The following is a 22,516-nucleotide window of genomic DNA, read 5'->3' on the forward strand; positions in this document are numbered from 1 at the left end:
TAAACAAGTGAAGTAAATCAAATATGGAAGCAAGATAGAGAATTTGCTCAATTGATTTATAGTGGTTCGGCCCAAACTCGGTGCCTATGTCCACTCCCCGAGCCTTGCCGGGAGTTTAAATCCACTATCTCAAAAATAAATTTACAGTTTGGTTGATAAGGAGCCAAATACTCCATACAAATTTGAATTCATAACCCGGACAAGTGATTGTCTCTCAATAGACAATAGCAAGCCATTTTCACAAATATTTCGGCAATCTCCAAAAGAATACAAGTGTTCTGCCCACCTAAACTAAACAAAGCTAGCCATTGAAGCTTCAAAATCAGTTCACTTGAGACAGGCAGTCGAATGGTCCGAGAGACAGGGTGACCAGTGAAGTCTTTCCACGGCCAGGCAGGTTTGGAGACCACTCCAAAATGACAAGCCTTCTGGTCATGACTTGATCTGATCTCCTTCGTAAATCCAATATTCACTTCTGCTCAAGTTGTTTCACTTCTTCCTCAGTCCTCCACAACAAAGTTATTATGCTGAGCCACCTCTTGCCCGCCCGTGCAGTTGCCATATACACGGAATGAGTCAGGTACCGGGTACAACGCCAGTTGTGTATCTGGTTTAGTGGCTCACTATGCATTTGGGAATGGAAACACCTTAAAAAGAATCATATGAAAAAAAAAAGTTCAATCCACCTTGACTTCTATTAGATATTACATAAATAATTTCCAGTAATGCTTATTTGATCCTATCAGTGGTTTGAACCAGCGATATAATGTGCTTGTCCCACATTATTAGATAACAAGTTAACAACTGTTCGGGAATCCCAAACACCGATGTTCACTCCAAACATTCATCTACATGCAGATGCGAGCAGCTTGTGACAAATTAATTAATTTTTGTGAGCAAGTCAACAAGTTTTGGTGCTATATGCAAGACATAAGAATAGCCGTCCATAAAAAATAAGATGTAAAAGAAGATTCTACCTGCAGAGAGCATTGTGCCTGATTCTGGGATGTTTCACCAGTAAGACTTGCAGGACTCAAAAGGCATGAGGAGATGAAACATTTTTATGATTTATAACTGGCGATCTTCCCCCAATAGTTGCTGTTCTCGGAATCGTTCCATTTGCACACATTTCAAGCCTAATATGCTGAGATCCGGAGAAATCCATAATGAGCAAGGGAATTCAGCAGTTAAAATAAGTTCTCCCTCCAATCCCCAAAAAAAAGAAATCTTCTTTCTATGAGAGTAAGAGAATTACCAAGAACAAGGCATACCATTTGCCTATGTCTGTGATTTCACTGACGACAATTTTAACAGCATAGTCAGTGAATGCCCAGCAGTAAGAACATGAAATAAGGCCCTCTCGATACAGTCATCAACGAAGAACTGTTGACCACTTCCACAAACTTTTTGATTCTACCTACAAGAATCAGATCAACATGCAAAAACTGACTCGAGGCAAAAGGGGAGGAAACAAGAAAAGTATCACAGTGTTTCCTCACCAGCGTCAAGAAAGTGGCATTACCGAGAATCTCCCATAAAAGACCACTTGAATGAAGTCAGGACCGAAAAGATATGAACAAGGAATATTTTGTGAAAAATGCCATGTTCATAAAATATTTCAGAGTTCATTTAACAAGACTGAAAATACATACTAAGGGAAAAAGATGATTACAGAAAGCATGGCCTTGTCAATGATCCTGTGCTTGTTGCCAGATGATGAGGATAAACATGAACTGAAACTTAATTCTTTTGGCCCCAATTATCAATAGCCATCAAATTGACGATTAATACCCATGAAAGAAAATAAAAACTACGAAGCCATCAGTAGGGATTTCAACATTAATGGAGTGGAAGAGAATTAAGAGGAGAAGGTCAAGGCCTTGCGCATTTTCAATAGCATCGTCAGGGAATACTCAGCAGCAAGAACATACGATAAGGCCCTCTTGATGCAGTCATCAACAGATAAATGTACCATTCCGCAAACTTTCCGATTTTGCCTATGAGAATCAGATTAACATGCAAAAATTTACTTGAGGCCAAAGGAGACGAAAATTTGAGCAAGCGAAAAGAAAAGCATCACGATGTTTCCTCACCAGCATCAAGAAAGTGGCATTGCCAAGAATCTCCCATAAACGATGTTCACTTGAACAAAGTCTGGACCGAGAAGATAACAAGAAGAAATATTCAGTGAGAAATGCTATGTCGACACAATATTTCGGAGTTCATTGAACAAGACCGAAAATACGATACAAAAGGAAACGGCTGACTTCATAAAGCATGGCCACGTCATGATCTTGGCCTCTTTACCAGATGACGACAATAAACACGAACAGGAACTCGATCTTTTGGCCCCAATCAACAACAGCCAAGGAATTGACGATGAATACCCAGAAAAAGAAAATGTTTATGAAGCAATCGGAAGGGATCAGAACGTTACCGGAGTCAAAGAGAACTACAAGGAGAAGGATAAAGCCACACCAATTCCAACACCGATCTGAAACGAGAGAGTCAAGACTTACGGGGGAAGTCTTGCCTCGGGATGACGGCAAGAGAGGACCGAAAGAGCGAGACGAGAGCTTGAGAAAGTGTTGGGGGAGGAGAGAGCGATCGATTGAGATGGAGTGAGGGAGGGATGTGAATAAAGTCGGGCAAGGAGTGATTATAGAGTGAGAAAATGGCGGTGGAATCTGAAAGACGGTTAAACGGCCGGTGGTTGACAGTTGGTACTCCAGAGTTGTGATTTTCATTTTTATTGGAAAATAATTTAAGTGCCCTATTGAGTTTCTGCCTAAAGCTTTTTCATGCGATTTGACCCAGTGGCGATACTTTTTATGTTATACTTCGTGCAGAAAAGTTTTGATTTAAATTTGTGTTTTTTATTCCACTAAGCATCAATGTCATTCAATGATATGTAACATTTTGAAAGCATTGATTACCGAAATTACAAAACTTATCAATGCATTGGAAGTTATAATATTTGCAATAGATTGCCACGACAAAATCTAGATTTAAGGTCACAATACCATTCAAATTATTGACAAGGGATAGAAGACCCTTGTGGTTCCTCCAAGCGTATTCATCATGTAATTTTAAAATCTCTTCGACGGATCACTTGAGTCCACATAGATTTACGATAGCATGGAGAGATTTGATTTGTTAAACAGAGATGAATTAAAACTGTTGTTAGATAACAGAGGGTTGATTTGACTTTGAATTTTCTACTAAAATGTCTTTAGTATATTATTTATTATAAAAAAAAGTTATATCGATTTGATCAATTATCAGAATATATGATCAAGCTTTTGGCCCAAAACTAAAATCCTTTTGAGTTTAGAGCCGTTTGCCCTCCCATCTTTCACAATAAGCTCTGTCGATTACCGAAAAGTCCTAAATTTATTATGCAACGGTCACTTCAGTTTTATACATTTTAATTGTTAGTTTAATCCAAAATTTTTTTAATGAATTGTTAATGTAATCTTTTCGGTTAAAATTGATAAAAATGATTGGCAAAATTGTACAATAGATTTATGACGACGCGGACCCCTAAGTCCCTAACTTTGGCTAAATGGATACTGAAGTCATAACTTACGAAATGTATACTTAAGTGTCAAAATCGGAGTAAAATGAATCACTTGAGTGCCAATCCGACCAAAACTCGGCAAAATATCGACATGGCACTTTTTCCGCGACCGAGCTCAACGACGCCGTTTACTGCCGACGTGGCCAAACCGGCGTCGTTTTGGGTGACGTGGCAAAAAAATAACATAAAATAATTAATAAAATTAAATTTATTTAAAATTAATAATTTTAAAATTAAATTTAGTTAAAATATTTTAAATTAATAATTTCAAAATTAAATTCAATTGAAATATTAAAAAATTAATAATTTAATTTTTTTTTTTTAAAAAAAGGAAAGGGGGAGGCGGCTGAGGGATTAGCCTCAACCGCCGCCGCCGCTGCCGGCAGTGGCCGGCGACGGCGGGGCTCGCGAGCCCTCGCCTAGATCGGGGCAAGGGTCGCGGCCTCGCCCCGGATCCGATGAGGGTCGGCGGCCCTCGCCACGAGATCTGGGAGGGTCGCGCCCGCCCCGATCCGGCGAGGCCCGGTGACCCTTCCGACCCTCCCCCCCGTTGTCGCCGGCCCTTCCCGACGGTGGCGGGGCGGGGCGGCGGCGAGGTTAGCCCTCAACCGCCTCCCCTTTTTCCTTTTTTTTATTTTATAATTTTTTTAAAAATTTTAAAATTTTTAATTATTAATTTTTTTAATATTTTAACTAAATCTAATTTTAAAATTATTAATTTTAAATATTTTTAATTAAATTTAATTTTAAAATTATTATTTTTAAATATTTTAACTAAATTTAATTTTAAATTAGATTTAATTAATTTTTTAATTTTTTTACCACGTCAAACTTCAAAACGACGTCGTTTTGGTCACATCAAAACGACGTCGTTTTGGGCGCGTTCGTCGGAAAAACGCCACGATGGCGTTTTGGCTTAACTTTGGCGGAATGATACTAAAGTGATTCGTTTTTATTCGAACGTGGCAGTTAAATGTAACTTTCTTATGACACTAAGCATCCCTTTGGCCAAAATTATGGCGCTTGAAACGTTCTTTTGCCGATTTACGTCTCTCTTTGAGATTTGTAACTCGAACCGATTTCTTTTCATCTTCATCTCCTTGTGCAACTCAAGACCGCCATCGTCAGGTCCTCTCTCATCTGTCGTCAAATCTTTTCATGGTTTCCCCTCACTTTCTCCGACCTTGGCGACTCTCCCAGACATTCTCGCCGACTTCGAGCGCCTACTCCCTCCTTCACCCCCGACCCACTCTCCGACCACTCTGTCACTCCTCCTCCGGTAACTACCCTTCCCCGCAACCCGACTCTTCACCGTTCTGCCAGCCTCATTCTATCGTCGCATCGATCTGCTCGATGGTGCGCGATGCTTACTACAAGAATGCCCACGTGAGAGCATCGCCTCCGTGCCTCAGTCTGAACGTAAATTGTGAAACTTTGACTCCTGAACAGGCCATAACCGTCGTCGCCTCCCTGGCCAATGAGGCCGGCTCGATGGTGGCGTTAAGTTTCTTCTACTGGGCTATTGGGTATGATAAGTTTCGGCACTTTATGCGGCTTTATATAGTCTGTGCCGCGTCGTTGATCGGGAATGGTAACTCGGAGCGGGCCAATGAGGTGATGCAGTGTATGGTCAAAAGCTTTGCTGAGATTGGGAGGTTGAAGGAGGCTATTGATATGGCGCTTGAAATGCAGAATCAGGGTCTGGTGCCCACTACCCGGTTGATGAATTTCGTCATGGAGGTCGCCATTGGAAGGGGTTTTCTTGACTATGCACAGAACGTGTTTGATTATTTGTCTGAGAGAGGGGTTTGTCCTGATCCTAATAGTTACAAGCTGATGGTCGTTGCTTACTGTCGAATGGGGAGTATTCTGGAGGCAGACGCTTGGTTGAGTAAACTGATTGATAGAGATTTCGTTATTGATAATGCTACTCTTACCTTGATCACCAACTCGTTTTGTGAGAGGGGGTTTGTGACTCGAGCTATCTGGTATTTTCGGAAGATGGCTGATATGGGTTTGGCACCGAATGTGTTAAATTATACCTCACTGATCAATGGATTATGCAAGAAAGGCAGCATCAAGCAAGGATTTGAGCTCCTGGAGGAAATGGTTAGAAAGGGTTGGAAGCCAAATGTGTATACTCATACGGCATTAATTGATGGTCTCTGCAAGAAGGGTTGGAGTGATAAGGCATTTAGACTCTTCCTTAAGCTAGTCCGGGAGTGAAAATTACAAACCAAACGTGCTTACGTACACTGCCATGATTAGTGGCTATTGCAGAGAAAACAAGATGAACCGTGCAGAGATGTTATTCGGCAGAATGCAAGAACAAGGATTGATTCCTAACACCAATACATACACGACTCTCATTGATGGCCATTGTAAAGGTGGGAATTTTGAAAGAGCATATGAGTTGATGGGCATAATGACAGATGCTGGCTTCAGTCCTAACATCTGTACGTACAATGCGCTTATTGATGGTCTTTGTAAGAGGAAGGTTTGAAGAGGCTTGTAAAATGCTGAAAAATGTTTCCAAAGTGGACTGGAAGCTGATCTGTTCACATATAGTATACTCATAAACGAGCAGTGCAAGAGGGCCAGCATTGAGCAAGCCCTAGCACTTCTGAGCAGGATGATTAAACTTGCTGTGCAACCTGATATACACACATACACCATAATGATTTCTGCCTTATGTAAGCAAAAGAGAATGAAAGAAAGCAAAAAGATTTTTGAAGAAGCAATCAGGCTTGGGTTAGTTCCTACCAAAAAAACCTACACATCCATGATTGGTGGATTCTGTCAGGGATGGGAATGCCAACTTGGCAATAAAATTTTCCACAGGATGAGTGACTATGGATGTCTTCCTGACAGTATCACTTACTGTGCTTTGATCAGCGGACTTTGCAAAGAGTCCAGGTTGAAGGAGGCTCGTCGACTATACGACTCGATGCTAGACAAGGGACTTACCCCATGTGAGGTTACTCGACTGACGTTGGCCTATGAATACTGCAAAAAAAATGAATCTGCTAATGCATTGCTAATTTTGGAGAGATTAGAAAATAAACTCTGGATCCGAACTGTGAATACATTAGTGAGGAAGCTTTGCAGTGAGAAAAAGTGGGAATGGCGGCACTGTTCTTCCATAAATTAACTGACAAGGAAACCAGAGTGGATCGTGTAACATTAGCTGCATTTATGACTGCTTGTTACGAAAGCAACAAATATGCTCTTCTTTCAGATCTGACCAAAAGGATCTGTGAAGGAAATGCTGCCACTCCCAACTTAGTTGATGGATCAACATAATTGCTAAAGCAGATCAACAGAAAGTGCAGAGATGGCCTGGTGAGAATATTGAGATTTTTGTACATTTTATTATTTGATGTTGTATAGATTTGGTAATGAATTCGAATATGATCTAAGTCTGATTTTATTGAAAATAATTCAAAGAAAATTTGAAAATTAGACCTCTGGGAAGCTGGATTTTCTTATATGCCTATTATTTCAGTAACAGATTAGACCTCTGTGTTTAGGTCAGAAAAGAGGTCGTGTGACTATTCTAATCCGGTGATTACTGATCAATCTTTTTTGATATAGAAATTGTTTCATGATATGATAGCACTTTGGATAAGTTTTTTCGAGTTTGCCTTTCACTTGATATGCTGTTTAAATCTAAGCATGAAATGGCACTTAGCATAACTTTCTGCCAGTTCACCTTTCACCATTAGAATGGCATGTTCATCAATTGACAGTGTCTCAGGATCTAGTTCTTTTCTTTCACTACGTTCAGCTTCTTTCAAATCGATTTCTCAAGATTTAGATTCTCCTTTCCCTGCTGAATCTGGAAGATATTATCTTTTTTTGTCATTTGCTTGTCCTTGGGCATGCATGTGTCTCACACACATGAAGAGTAGAGGACTTGACAAAATCCCTGGGCATACTGGTACTTGCATAGTCAGTTTCTGAGTTCACTCATGCTATTTTTATTTGATCAGTTTTGAGTTAAATTATCTTAGATACACGTGTATCGGATGGATTCTCCCACAATTCCAAAGAACCTGAAGCAGAGCCTGATTCTACTTATGGAGGCAAAAGTATCAGAGAACTGTATGAGCTTGCAAGTACAAACTACTGTGGAAAATACTCCTGTACATGTGAGTAACATTTATTGCAGTGTTCGTTTCCGCTAATACCTAATGCGTTTAAGCTTGCAAGTTATAGTGCTACATATGTTCTGCAGATTATGGCAGATTTTATTGGATAAAAAGCTGCAATTGTTTGAAAATGAGAGCTCCATGAATTTTGCATGCTTAATTCTAAGCTCCTTAGTTTGGCTGATAATGGAGACTTTGATCTTTATCCTCCTCACTGCAAGCCCAAAGCGAAGGAGCTAACTAATGGATGCATGACAGTATAAACATTGGTGCTTACAAGTGCAGGGTTGCAAAGCAGCAGGTGCCTTATGAAGTGGTACTTCTCCATCACTGTAAATTATCGGCCTCTATATTTGGAATAGCAATTTGCATGCTTTTTAGTTATTATGATCAGAATGGTAGCACATCCCTCTTGTTTGCTGTGGACAACATGTTGATTGTAGACTAGTAACTGACATGTTGAACCGAGTTCTCCTCCTCTCTTCTGCTCTTAACTTTTACAGGATTGTGATCTATGACTGAGTGATAATGTGGAAATCAATGAGATGAAAAAGCAACTTGGGTGAATTTAATAGACAGCTATATTAGTAATACTGAGAAGACTTTAATTTGTGAATGGTTTTAAATTATGTAATAGTTCTATGGGACAACCTATTTTATCAACTTCTGCTAAGAAGCAAATGATCTTATGCACAAGTGACATTGAATTATTTCTGGACAGATTTATTTTTCTGTTTTGACAGGCAGTTTTGGGGCTTGAAGTCAACCCTGTTAAAATAAATTTGACTCTCACAAGTTCCTTGGAAGATCAAACAGCTGTTGATATTTTGGGTTGTAAACTTGGATATTTTCCTATAGGAGGGATCGCTAGAATGATTCATACTCTAAGTACTAAGATTATCATGCCATAATATGATAATTGTATATAAATGAACCTCTTCATCAAACAAAAGAAGGGAATTAGTGGTAATTTCTTTAGGAACAAAGAAAGCTATCTGTCACATGAAAGAGATGCAAAGGAAATATTTTTCTCGTGTTAACGATAACTAAGGAGGTAAAAAATTCAAAGGAAGTTTAAAAAGTAGACCTCTGGGAAGCTGGATTCTCACCAACAGATTAGACCCCTGTTCCATTGTCAGAAAAGATGCAATGTTTCAATGATGTGATTTCTTGATGATAGTATTTGTATGGAAGTATCATTTTCATATTGAATTAGCTTTATCTCCATGGCCAAATTTGGACCCTTCAGTTCATGGTTCTGGACTTATGTGTGTGCTACTTGTGTAAGAAGTTTCAAATGACATAAGGGCGGATGTTCTTGCTAGGTAGTATGATTTTATCCCTGTGACAGATCTTCCTTGCAAATGCAGCTCTCCTTTTGAATTATTGTTGAAAAGGGAACTCAATCATGTCGTGGCTAGACAATAAAGTTTAGTATTTCAATCGGAGTACTTTTTTTTTTTTCTTTTTCTTTTTTTTCTCCAGCTTCTTCTTCTAGAATTTGGAAGAGACAAACATGCATTTATAGTTGCAGTGGCACCATTCTAAATGTAAATTTTTTTTTTGATAAATCTTCTTAGATATAGAAACTTTTGCAAAATAGGGTACCGCTTAGGATAAGTTTCATCCATTTCACCTTCCATGTGATTTGCTGTTTTAGCCTAAGCATGAAAGGGCCCTTAGCTTCATTTCACCTCTCGTCATAAGAATGGTTTGGTCATCATATTACAGTGTCTCAGAATCTGGTTGTTTTGTTGCAGTACCTTCAACATATGATTTCTCAAGATTTAGATCTCTTTTCGCTGCCAAACTTAAAGATATCATCTTTATATGTCATTCACTTGTCCCTTGGCATGTAGATGTTTCGTACATAAGATGATTAAAAGACTTGAAAATCTATGGTCATAGCAGAACCTGCATAGTCTGTTTTACTATTCACTCATGCTATTTTTTGTTTGATCAGTTTTCAGTTGTTTATTTTACATTAGGTGGTCCCATTGAAGTGGGAAAGAACAAAAGATGGTGACGCGCATATTAGATGGGTTCTCCCTGCTTTCTAACTCTGAAGAACGTGAGCAGAGGCTGATCCTCTTGATGGAGCAAGAACGGTCAGAGAACTGTATGAGCTTGCAAATACGAACTATTGTAAAAGATACTGGGTACCTGTAGGTACCGTTTATTGCAATGTTTATTTCCACTAGTACTCCATGTGTTTTAACCTTTCAAATTGCCAAAGCTACATATGTACTGGCATTTTATTAGATTATATGAAGCTGAAATTTGTTGACAAATGAGGGCTGAGTCATCATTCGCATGCTTAATTCAATGGTTTGGGTGAGAATGGAGATCTTGACATTGGTCCTCCTCGCTTGACTCATGCGCAAGTGTCACGGGCCGATCAATTGGGATCGTGACTGCGTGGCGACTCGGGCAACTTTGGATCACCCAAGCCAAGCCTTGCTCGATCGAACGCCTACTCGCTCACTTACTCGGATCGTAGAGAGAGAAAGTTTAGAGAGAGGACCTCTTGATTGGATCATTACAAATGAGGGAGGATACCCCTTTTATAGTTGAGGGCCTCGGATTACATCCGTTGATCTACTTTTCATCCAGCGGGCGGGATCGCACCGCCTCAACTACCGACATATCGTCAACTACCGTCTACCGACATAAATAACGGAACGGACTTCTAAAATATGACTCAATGACGGTTTCGCCTACCCTTGGAAACTTCGGGGAGAAAGCTTGGTGGGAATCCGAGTGAGAGCAGGAGGTCCACGGGTGAGTCGCGATCGTCCTCCAAGAACCTCTTGGGTCGACTCTATTTCGGCCCATGACACAAGCATCAGAGATTATGGAGAAAATGTGGGTAAATTGTAAAGCTTCATTCCATTTTAAGGAGATTGGTCTCTAAAATGTACTTCCATATATGGTTTATCAATGGTTTTCAACATTAGGAGATAGATACAATTGTTTTCCCCTTGAAGAAGATCAACTAGGGAAATCATGTTTTTTTCTAACTGTCATTTTCTTTTTTGTCATTTTGCCAGATAGGAGGTCATGTTCGTGGAATTGATAGTATAGATGCAATATGTCTCAAGCTTGATGAACTATCTAAATACTCCTTGATTAAAGAAGGCCTTGCAAGGCTTTTCAATTTAAGGTTCCTTCAAGTGGATAGCAAAGACTTCAATGGAAAGACAAAGTCTCGCCTTACTCAAGTGGGTTGTTTCCTACGTTACTAGTGCTCGAATTTTGTTCAAAACACATTTGGCCCACTTATCCTTCCAAAGTTGAGATGGCTTTCATGGAATTACTTTCATATCTCCCTGAGGAAGCTAGTAATCATTGATCCCTCAATGAGTAAAATCACAAAAAAATGGAATGGATGGAGCCACATCAAGGTACGATTTTAGATCAAATCAATGTGAGTTCTTTTGTTGTAGGTTATCGATATTTTATCTGAAGAGCAATGTGTTATCTCCTTTTTAGTTGGCTAAGAATTTGAAGGTCCTAAATCTGACCGAATGCCAGAAATTACATCAAACTCCAGATTTTTGTTTTCATGAGAATTTAGAGCGACTGACTCTCGAAGGATATGAGAGTTTGGTTCAAATTCATCGATCCATCAGTCACCTTAAAAAGTTAGTCTTCTCAAACTTGAAGTATTGTCATAGTCTTCAAAAGCTACCAGAGGAGATGGGGGCACTAGAATCTTTAATAGAACTTCTTCTTGATTGTACATCAATAGAAGAGATTCCTGAATGGAGAAGAATGAAGAAATTGGAAATTCTTAACTTGGACAAATGCACATCACTAAATAGATTCAGCTTGGTTGGTTGCACAACATTAGTAGCAAAGCTTTCATTAGTAGAGATCTGTCTTACTCAATTGCCCAAGTCGATTGAAAGTTTCAATTCACGGATTGAGTTGGATCTATCATCATCCAGAATTGAGGAGTTACCTAATTCAATTGGGAACATGAAGAATTTGAAAGTGCTCAAGATGGGCAATAGCTCTACTAAAAAACTACCTAGTGCCATTGAAATGTTAGAGAAGCTCGAAGAACTCGAGGTTGGGGGTTCCATATGTTGGAGGAGAAATTCCCAGCAATATTGGGAAGTCACGATTTTTAAGAATCTTGGTATTGAAAGGCACTAGAATTTCAGTAGTGCCTCAACTTCCGTAAAAGTCTTATCACTCTACACTTTTATACATTCTCAATGGAGACGATTCCTGACCTCTCAAACTTATTGAATCTAAGATCTTTGCAGTTGCAAGTTTTTTGTAGCGGTCCTTCTAAACTTGAAGAATCTCCAAGTCCTTGGTGGATTGGAAGATTACGCATGCTCAAGTTCTTGGATTTGTATACTTCTCATATCTCTAGGTCTATCTTTCGATCTCGTTATCCTTTCTCAACTAAAGCAACTCCAACTTCAGTGCAGTAATTTGCAATGCCTACCTAGGTTCCTGACAAATTTGTCATACTTAGGTATCAAATTTTGCAAGAGAATAAAAACGACCAATGATCTTTCAAATTTGAAAGTATTATCAGATTTGGAAATTCTTGATTGTGATGAGCTAACAAAGATTCAAGGCCTTGAAGGTTTGGAGAACTTGAGAACATTAAAGCTCTCAATACTTCCATCATTGGCGGAATTGGTTGATCTCGATTAACTTGAAGAAGCTCAAGAAAATTGATCTAAATGATTGTACTAATCTATCGTAGACTCAAGGGAGTCCAAAATCGTTGGAGATACTTGACGTTACGAAGTGTTACAAACTACAAAGGTTACTGATCGATCAAGCTTCAAGAATCTAAGAATTTGACATATAAACGCAGTCGAGGGAGAGATTGGCTTTGACTAATGTTGCCATCTGGTGTGTTTTGGGACATCTATCTCGGAAGGGACTTTTTGGTTATGTTAGGTATTAGAGATTCTAATTATTTTGGAGAAATAGCTTATAATTCATGTCGCTATGCACCTTATGTTAGATACCCATTTTCAATTCGTAATGTCTGGGGCCCACAATGAAAAGAACCATCTTTTCATCCCGTTCGACAAACACCGCTAATCCTAATGAGCAAAGAAGAGATAATGCCACAATACCTTCTTTTAATCTCGTTAAAACATGATTTTTTTCCATGTTGACTTATATCAACAAAAAGATTCCTATTCATTTGGTTCGTGGGCATCCCAAAATCATTTTTTAGAAACCAAAATCACATTACAAAGCTGGAGAGAGCACCTAGACAGCGTCTCCCGCTGATCATTCCCGTTGCAACAACGTCACATTTTGTTGCCCCACACTTAGTGTCCACCACTCTTTCATTCTTGAACAAGTCAGTGATTTGAAACCTGCAACAATTTCAGGGTAGATCAGTAGAATGAAAGCGTAGTGGCCGCTATATATCAGTGATTTGAAATTACGCAACATTTGAATTGCGCATAGTATGATAGGCTCTATGGGGGATAAGTACACTAATGGTGCCATAAGTTGTGTACGGCGCTCACTTTGGTGCCAAAAGTTTCCGCCGGATCACTTAAGTGCCAAATCGGAGGAAAAATGATCACTTTGGTGCCACCGACAACAGATTCCGGCCAAAATGATTACTTGGCTTTTATATTTAAAAAAAAAAAATCGAGAAGCCTTTAAAACGACGTTGTTTTCCGTCTTCATTAAGAAAATGACGTCATTTTGCTATCCTACGTGGATAACCTCACAAAAACGATGCCGCTTTTTATTTTATTTTATTTGGAGAATGAAATTAGGGGTTTTTTGTCCGCCATTGCTCATCCACCGTCGCTTGGCCGCCGTCCCTCAGCCACCGTCACTTGGCCGCCGTCCCTTGGCCACCGTCGCTCATCCGCCATCCCTCGACCTCCATTGTAGTTGCTTGCCACAGCAAGACAAAAGAACAAAAAAAAAAAAAAAAAAACGAACAGAAAATCCCGAGAGAGAGGGAGGTGTCGACGATGAGGGCGGAGGAGAGGATGGCGGGGCCATGGCCGCCGCCGTAGCGGCTGGCTTCGCCGACAACCTTCGTGGCGTTCCAGATCTTCGCGGCTACCATTGGCCGGATCGCTCATGCTTCTAGAGATTCTTCAAGGTCGCGTTTCCTCTGCACCAACGATATTTCTTGGGAAAAGGCGGTGGTGAGGCTGAGATTCGGGGATTTGAAAGGTTGATAAGGTGATTGAAAATGGGGGAAAACTCGCGAAGGCGAATGCGTGGTTTCTTTTCTAGAAAATTACTGGTGTTGATGGTTCTGCACTGCTGGTGTTGTTGATTCGGTGTTATTGGTGTTGCTAGATCTGTTTGGGGAAGAAGACGAATCTGCTCGGGGAAGAAGACGACACAAAACGGTGTCGTTTTGGGATTTAGGGTTTTGAATTTGGGGGAAAGACACAAAACGGCGTCTTTTTGGTGTTAGGATGCTAAAACGACGTCATTTGAAAGCCTAAGTGATCCAATGGAAGTTCCGGCGAGCCACATCAGCATAAGAAGTTAATAAAAAAAGGCCACGTCAGATTTCCGGCCGATCGGATCGGCGTTGGCACCAAAGTGAGCGTTTTTAAAATTTTTTTGCACTTAAATGATCCGACGGAAATTTTTGGCACCAAAGTGAGCGCCGTACACAACTTATGGCACCATTAGTGTACTTATCCCGGCTCCATGGTATAAGAAGCTGCAGACAACCGTCAACGGCGAGAGCTCGAAGATCATTCGCATGCTTAATTTCGAGTTCAATGGTTTAGTAGAGAATGCCGACCTTGACCTCTATCCTCCTCACTTGCAAGCCTCGATCTTTGCTCTAACTTTGGGATTCGTGTTTCTCTGTCAAACTTAATTCCTATTTGTCTTATCCAACAGAAAGAATCTAATTGAGTTTTTTTTCGTGAATCATTTTCAATTACATTGAGAAGCACGTACACTAAAAAATCACATGATTTTTGTGTACTTAGCTTTGCTAATTTACATAGTTTTATCAGATGATTTATTTGTAATGAGACGGACACAAATCCATATTAATAATGCATGCACAGAGGAGAAACTGTTTCCTAGTTCATTTCGCCAAAGTAGAATGAATTTAAGGAAAGATCAATTCAACAGCGGGGCCTAAAATTATAGAAATTATTTATTAACTTGGAAAAGGATAGATTCCATATCTCCTTCAAATGCGATGATTGCACGTATCAACTTTGATCATATATTTATAACCAAATGTGAATATGACAAAAATATCTAACGATATATATGCACACACATTATCATAACAACATTATGCTGCAAAAATCTGATGAATTTTTCCCTAAACTGTCAACAACTCAATGTTCTTTATATATGAATTTCTTATCCACTCAAATGAAGCACCTTATGTTAAACAGTATGACTTTTTTTTTTCCTTCTCTTGCTAGAATAATGATAATTTCATACATAGCATATGACTTGAACGAATAGAAACAAATGAAAAATTGTAGCTAGCTCAGTGCATGTGAGCTCAATTTACATCTACTACTAGATGAAGTAGGTCTCACATGAGATTCACATGATTTTGGTAGATGCGAGTTGAGCTCACAAGATTTGAGCCCACCCAATTCTTGCTTATAGAGTGTTTTAAAAGCACTTAAGATTTCCTGGTATTTTTTTTTATCTGTTTTTTTCATTGAATCGCATGAATTTCAAGAAGAGAACCAAATCCGCTTGTCTCCTTTGGGGCGTTGTTGCCGTGTTTTAGTAGGGGACACTCTAACGAATAAGAAAAAAAAAGCAAGAAAAAGAGAACTTGTGAATTGTGCAATGTGGTTTAGTTTAGTGTGTACCTAATTTTGACCACGAAAATGCTGCGACAAGCCAAATAATAGAGGATAATGCCACAATCTTAACTTTATGGTTCATGAATTTTTAATTTGTTTAATGCGATTTCTAAACTTTACTTTAATATTCAATATGATTTCTGAACTTTTAATTTGTTCAATATAGTTCATGAACTTTTCATACATGTTCAATATAGTCCTCGAACCACACCAAAATGTTCAAAGTAATTCTTTCATTAATTTAAGATCAACGACAGCATTGAAATTTTCATAAAATCCAAAAACTAAATTAAATATAATTAAAAGTTTAAGGAATACATTAAGCAAATTAAAAATTAAGGGATCACATTATATATTAGGTAAAAATTTAAAAATCACATTAAATAAATTAAGAGTTTATGAATCATATTGTATATTAAGTTAAAATTTATAGATTATTTGCAAAAAAATAAAAGTCCCAAGCATGCTTTTCTTTTGCCCTTGTCGTGTCTCATGATTCTATTTTACAGGTGATATCCTATGTTGCACAGACACGTTACATGTGCTTCCGTGTCGTGTCCGACACATGTCGGAGTGTGTCGGATACGTCGACACACTCGGACATGCATTGACCGCATGTCGGATTTGTCGACATGTGATCAACTTTTGTCGACACGTTTCTACATGCGTGTCCGAGGGTGGAAGTGAGGGCGAGGGAGCAGAGACGAGGCCGCGACCCGAGCGAAGGTGAGCCCGCGACGGCGATAGTCGGCCAGAGAAAGAGCAGAGGTTGAGGCGAGGGCCGTGAGGAGGAACTTCATGAGGGAGGCGTGCATGGGGGAGGGTGGCGTCGTCGAGTGGGGCGGCGGTGGCGGCGACAAGGGGGAGGAGGAGGAGGAGTTCGCGGCGGTGTGCAGCCTCTCGGTGCACAGGGACCGCGCGTTCCATCCCTGGCAAGTAGAGATTGAGAGGAAGAGGAGAGGAAAGCCGTCATGCGGCGAGGAGGAGGAGAAGAAGCGTTGCTAGGGTTTTGAGAAGGAAAATAAAAGAATAAAAGAGGGACTTGGCGTGTTGGAGCGAGGGGGAAGTGACAGGAGGGAGGGGAAGTGACGGTGTCGTGTGTTAGGGGGAGGGAAAAAAATGAAAAAAAAATTTGGGGTGGGAAAGAGACGAGGGAAAAGGGAGTTTGGCCCGGGGGTGGGGGCGGGGTGGTTGGGGGCTTTTTATTTAATTGAAGGGGTTGGGCACGGGGTGGGGGCTTTTGTTTAATCGAATGGGGTGGGGGATTTTTCATTTAATCGAAAAAATTGTTAAATGTAATTAAAGAATAATTTCGAAAAATAAAAGTACTGTATGTTGAATGATTAGTATAAATTCATAGAAGTTTTTTTAATTTAAATTTAATTAAAATATTCATTTAATATATAGCGTGTTTCAGCATGTTGGAATTTTTTATTTTTAAAAAATGACATGTCATATCGTGTTGTGTGTCCATGTCGCGTGTCGGTACAACCTAGGCGATATCCCACTACACCCCCCAAGAGCGACAAAAACAATTGACAATTCATGAGAGAGAGAGAGAGAGAGAGGGTGCCGTGTTCCGGTTGACATGAAAATGTAAAACTTTGGTTGACTTTTTGCGAAATCCCATCATCTCCTTCTCCTTAGCTCCTTAGCTCTCTTGTTCACTCATTATAGCGGCAAAGGAACGATCTTCGTGTAGTCTGCAGCCTTTGATCCACGTCGAGGCGACTGAGTCGAAGCTTCTTGGCTGATCTCTACCTGGATTCGCTGAGGTGAATGATCATACTTTCTCTCATCTTCTATTCATTTGATTCTTCCGATTTCACACAGCTCTAATTAGCCCTACCCTGCATCCATGTGGTGTTCGTACTCTCTCTCCAACTAGATATGTCATTCTCTGGCTAATCTATCTTGTGATAGTTGATCCGTGGTTCTCAAATGCTGCAATGGGATTCGATGGTTGGTCCGCAACCCCTGAGCTCTTTTGCTACTGAGGATTTAGTCCTTCAGATTGTTGACTAAGGTCATACTACTTATACTACTGAGTTGGTATTTAGGAGTTCGTTTTCTTTGGGTTGAGAGAGGTGAGAACAAGTCTGCAATGAACTTCTTTGCTCCTTTGCTCATTTTTCTTGTCCTTTATCCCTTGATTTGCACTGGATAATCATGATGAACATTTTTACTTGTATTCTTGATGATTTCAGAATGACCCTTCCTTTTTATTCCAGATTGGTTTTATCTTCCTTGCTAGATAAGTAATATGAATATTATTTATATCAGACTGGTTACATTCCTGCTCTCTCAGTTGGATACAAAATTTTGTGCTTACGTTGATCTGTTCCTTTTCTTATCCAAAGTCGAATAAATCGCTAGTGAATTGAGTGATTTTCACCTCATTTCTTGCAAGAAATAGGGCATGAATGGTCATGGTCAGACCATTGTCATACTTTGTTAAACACTTTTAAATCCTCTGCTTCAGGCGAACATGTTCTGTTTTGAAAATATTTCACTGAAGTTAAAATGATGTTATAGCTCTTATCTGCCACATCTAATGAGAAGAACATGCTATATATTCTTGTCTTTTTTTTTTGTCAAATAGTGAATTACGTAATATATTCATAATATATTTTATCCAGATAGTCTTCGTACTGCAAAAGTACGTGACATATTTTATCTGATAGTCTTCGTACTGCAAAAGTACGTGACATAAAGTCCACATAAGTGGCCTACTGCTAGGTATGAGAACCTACTTCGTATTCAGTCCGCATTATGTGGAATGCAGCAAAATGTTTAGCAGTATCATAATATGGTTTGGATGCCTTCTCCTACTGGGAAATTTTTTTATTGATATGTAGGTTAAAGTTTGATATTCATCTGCTGAAGTGCCCAGCTGATCCGGTTCACTTCGAACATACCTAAACACAATTTTGTATTCTGAATAAGCTGCCAACTCAAGATAGATTGAAGAGGTGGAATCCTTTTTTGAATGATATTTTCCTTCTTTAGACTTCTTGTGCCAATGTGAGTAAAAGCTGACTCATGATTGTAATTTCTAAGGCCGCACGAGTAGGGAATGCTGGAACAACAAGCTCGAAAGACTAGGACAGCCGTGAAAGAGTATTTTTGCATGACAGATAAGCATCTCTATGCGAAAAACAATTGACCTAAACATTAATCAGGAATTGAGAACTCTACACAGATATGACCGACCCTCATTATCTCATGAAATTTCCACATAGATCTGCCAAAGCAAAAATATAGGAAAAGCGGTTCGTGAACCCTAACTTATAATTGAGCATTCTTTTCACTTCCCTTCCTATAGATTTTAGATTGATCTTTCTCTACTACAGGGTCTAAAGATTGGCCATGACAGAGAATGTGTTTGTGAATAGGCTAATTTCCATCAATGGGTCACTTGAATTGGATGGAATAAAAAAAAATAAAAAAATAGCACCTATTCGAGGGAATAGAATTATGGGTCTTTTGCTCAGGTAAAGACGTTTTTCAATGTCCAGCCAAGCCCTGCTTCAACTTCAACTCAAGGTACTTCGTGAAGAGGAGAGGACAAACGATTGTTCCTTGTACCTGCTAAAAGAATCTGAAGCAGCATTCTCCATGTTGAACTAACACATAAAAAGCATGTCTGGTTTAAAAATAATAGCCGTCCAATTTTATGAGTAACACAATTGGCGGGGTTGGCAACGAAATTACCTTAGGCCTCTGATTGGCTTTTTTACCAATCCTACATTAAAAACTGAGAATAATTTCAACCCATGAACATGTTGGTAAATTAAGACATTTAACTTATTGTTATTAATTTAAGAATATTGCTATTATGCATTGTACGGGCGTGGAGCAATGTAATTAGTTATCTTTAATACAAATTCATGAAATGAGAAAGAAGGGAAAGTTAAAAACTATTTGAAACTAATTATAGTGTTTTCTTCGACTTCCACTGACAAGAGGAATTATCTCGATTTTATGTTATGATTGGATCATTCATAGAATTAATTGTTAGGTAACTTGTCTCCAAGCGATTGCATTAAAAGTAAACTACTCATGTTCCAAATAATTTCTATCAATAAGTTTTATGTACCAATTACCAGCATCATTGTTAGTTCAACATGGAGATGCTGCATTATTGGAGCTGGGCTAAGCTGGACATGGAAAAATTTCTTGACTTGAGCAAAGGACCCAAAATTCTATTTCCTTGATAGGTGCTTTAGTTATTTTATTTTAGCATCAAGCTTTTGATAGATATTAGCCTCACGATATCTTTTTACAATGACTTCAAACTAATTTCCACATTTGCTTTTAGTAGAAGCTTGCCTTCGTTGTTGCATAGAGAATTTGCACGACCCTTTGTGGTTGAACTCCGCTTTGACAGCAGTTCTTACTATTTTATGTCTTATGTAACAAATGGAGCCTTATTAGGCGAGCGTGTATAGAGAACAAATAAATATGTGGAATGCCTCTTTTGATAATCAGGAAATGGAGGAGTCATCAGGGTGTGATTACGAAGTATTTTTGAGCTTTAGAGGACCAGATACTCTTACGGACATTGCTGATTACCTTTATGTCAGCATGGTTGATGCTGGAATTCGGGCATATAGGGATGATGAAGAGCTCCGTACTGGGGAAAAGATCGATGACCAGCTTCTCCAAGCAATTGAGCAGTCAAAGATCTCAATACCAATCTTTTCTAAAGGATATGCTGATAGTGCATGGTGCCTCAGGGAGTTGGTCAAGATGGTGGAGTGCAAGAAAACAAGGGGACAAAAGATCATGCCCCTTTTCTATGATGTTGCACCGTCCGAGGTCAAATACCAGAAAGATCACTACAGAAGTGCCATTGTCTCTCACAAGAAGCGGTTCAATGATGAGACTATCAACAACTGGAAGGCTGCTCTTAAAGAGGTTGGAGAACTAATGGGATGGAACCTCCATGACAAGCCAAACAGGTATTTAATTATGTCACATACAAATTGTTTGTTCCAGATGCATTATTTCACTCAGCTAAACCTAATGTCTTGATGCTTTTTCCTCCAATACTATTAGAGGCAAAGGTGAATTCATGAAAGAAGTTGTCAATGAAGTTCTAACTAAGTTGAGAACTGCCTACGTGGAAGTATCTGATTGCTTTGTCAAAGTAGACAATGATGTGGATGAAATCATAAGGATGATCGGTTCACAGAACAATGAAACAAAGATTGTTGGAATTCACGGTATTGGCGGCGTGGGAAAGACAACTCTTACCATATTTGTGTACAATCAACTTTCTGAATATTTTGTTGAAAATTGTTGCATCCTTTATAACATGCGAACACGAAACATTACAGACTTGCAGAAACAGCTCATATCAAAAATCCTTAAGATGAACTCACTTGATATCAACAATGTCATGGAAGGGAAAGAGGTGATCAAGAGAAGGTTATGCTCTAAAAGAGTGCTTCTTCTACTTGATGATGTTAATGATGCAAGTCAACTTGATGCGCTCATGCAGAAGCGTGAGTGGTTTGGTAAGGGAAGCAAGATTATTATTACCACTCAAGATCGGGGAATTCTCAAAGTGCCTACACTTGTTGATGGGGCTTATGAACTTAATGGCATGAATTTTAATCATTCTTTGGAACTTTTTAGCAAGCATGCCTTCAGAAGAGATTATCCCATACAACAATACATCTCTCACTCTAGAAGAGCAGTAAAGATTTGTGGCGGCCTTCCTTTAGCTCTAGGGGTCATTGGTTCTCTTTTATCTGGAAAAAGCATAGAGGAGTGGGATGCCATATTAAAGGAGCTAGAAAAATTTCTGCAAGAGGATGTTGAAACGAAATTGATGATCAGCATTAAGGCATTAAATGAAAGCCAAAAAAATATATTTTTGGATGTGGCTTGTTTCTTCATTGGGTGTGATAAAAGAATTGTGATCCACATGTGGGAAAGCTGTGACTTTTGTCCTCATCAATCTCTTTCAATCCTCCAGCAAAGATCTTTGATAAAGATTAGAGATGATAACCAATTATGGATGCATGATTGGTTAAGAGACATTGGAAGAAATTTTATACGAAGAGAGAGTGACATGAAACCGGAGAAGCAACAATGGGTGTGGACTTATGAGCAAGCATTGGATGTTCTGGAGAAAACGCGGGTAAATCATACTGCTTCATCCCTTTAAAAGGAGATTGGTCACCAATATATTTGTTTTGGTTTTTGTTTCTAAAGAGTTGATTTATTATTCCAGTGTACTTACAAATGTGGTTTATCAATCATTTTCAATGTTAGGAGAAGATTTAATTGTTTTCCTTTGAAGGATATCAACCCTGTACATCATGGTTTTTTTCTAACTTATGTTTTCTATTTTTATTTTGGCAGAATGGAGGTGGTTTTCATGGAAATGAAAGCATTAAAGCAATATGTCTTGAGTTCGATGAACAATCTCGATATCCCTTCATCAAAGAATTCTTAGCTAGCCTTTCAAATCTAAGGTTCCTTCGAGTAGACAAAAAGTCCATATCTCAAGTGGATAGTAAAGACTTCAATGGAGACTCGATGTCCATCCTTACTCAAGCTGATCCTTTCCAATATTACCAGAATTCAAACCGATGTATCCTTTCAGAATTGAGATGGCTTTCATGGAATTCTCTTCCTATGGATTATGAGCTGACCACTTTCTCCTCGAGGAAGCTAAATCCTTGATTTATTAAGGAGTAACATCACAGAAGAATGGAATGGATGGAGCCTCATAAAGGTATCATTTTTTGGATAAAATCAATGTGTGTTTTGTTGTATGTTATCTTAATTTTACCTGAAGAGAAATATGTTGTCTTCTTTTCAGCATGCTAGGAATTTGAAGGTCCTAAATCTAACTGGATGCCAAGAATTGCGTAAAACTCCAGACTTGTCTTCTAATGTGAATTTACTATAGCTGATTCTCGAAGGATGTAGGAGTTTGGTTCGAATCC

General features: G+C 39.1%; 1 protein-coding gene and 1 pseudogene across 1 annotated transcript; both read left to right on the plus strand.

Annotated features, from left to right (window-relative positions):
• Positions 1–4,738: 4,738 nt before the first annotated feature.
• On the plus strand, positions 4,739–10,022 carry LOC120285987 (annotated as a pseudogene).
• A 7,174-nt stretch (positions 10,023–17,196) lies between these two features.
• LOC104446438 (disease resistance protein RPV1-like) lies at positions 17,197–22,250 on the plus strand. The gene is made up of 4 exons (XM_039313472.1): positions 17,197–17,326; positions 20,043–20,515; positions 20,613–21,702; positions 21,927–22,250. Exons 2-4 carry the CDS (start codon positions 20,046–20,048, stop codon positions 22,248–22,250), a joined length of 1,884 nt encoding a protein of 627 aa, XP_039169406.1. The 5' UTR covers positions 17,197–17,326; positions 20,043–20,045.
• The last annotated feature ends 266 nt before the right edge of the window (positions 22,251–22,516 follow it).

Source organism: Eucalyptus grandis, chromosome 5, assembly GCF_016545825.1.
Source record: "Eucalyptus grandis isolate ANBG69807.140 chromosome 5, ASM1654582v1, whole genome shotgun sequence".
NCBI lineage: Eukaryota > Viridiplantae > Streptophyta > Magnoliopsida > Myrtales > Myrtaceae > Eucalyptus > Eucalyptus grandis.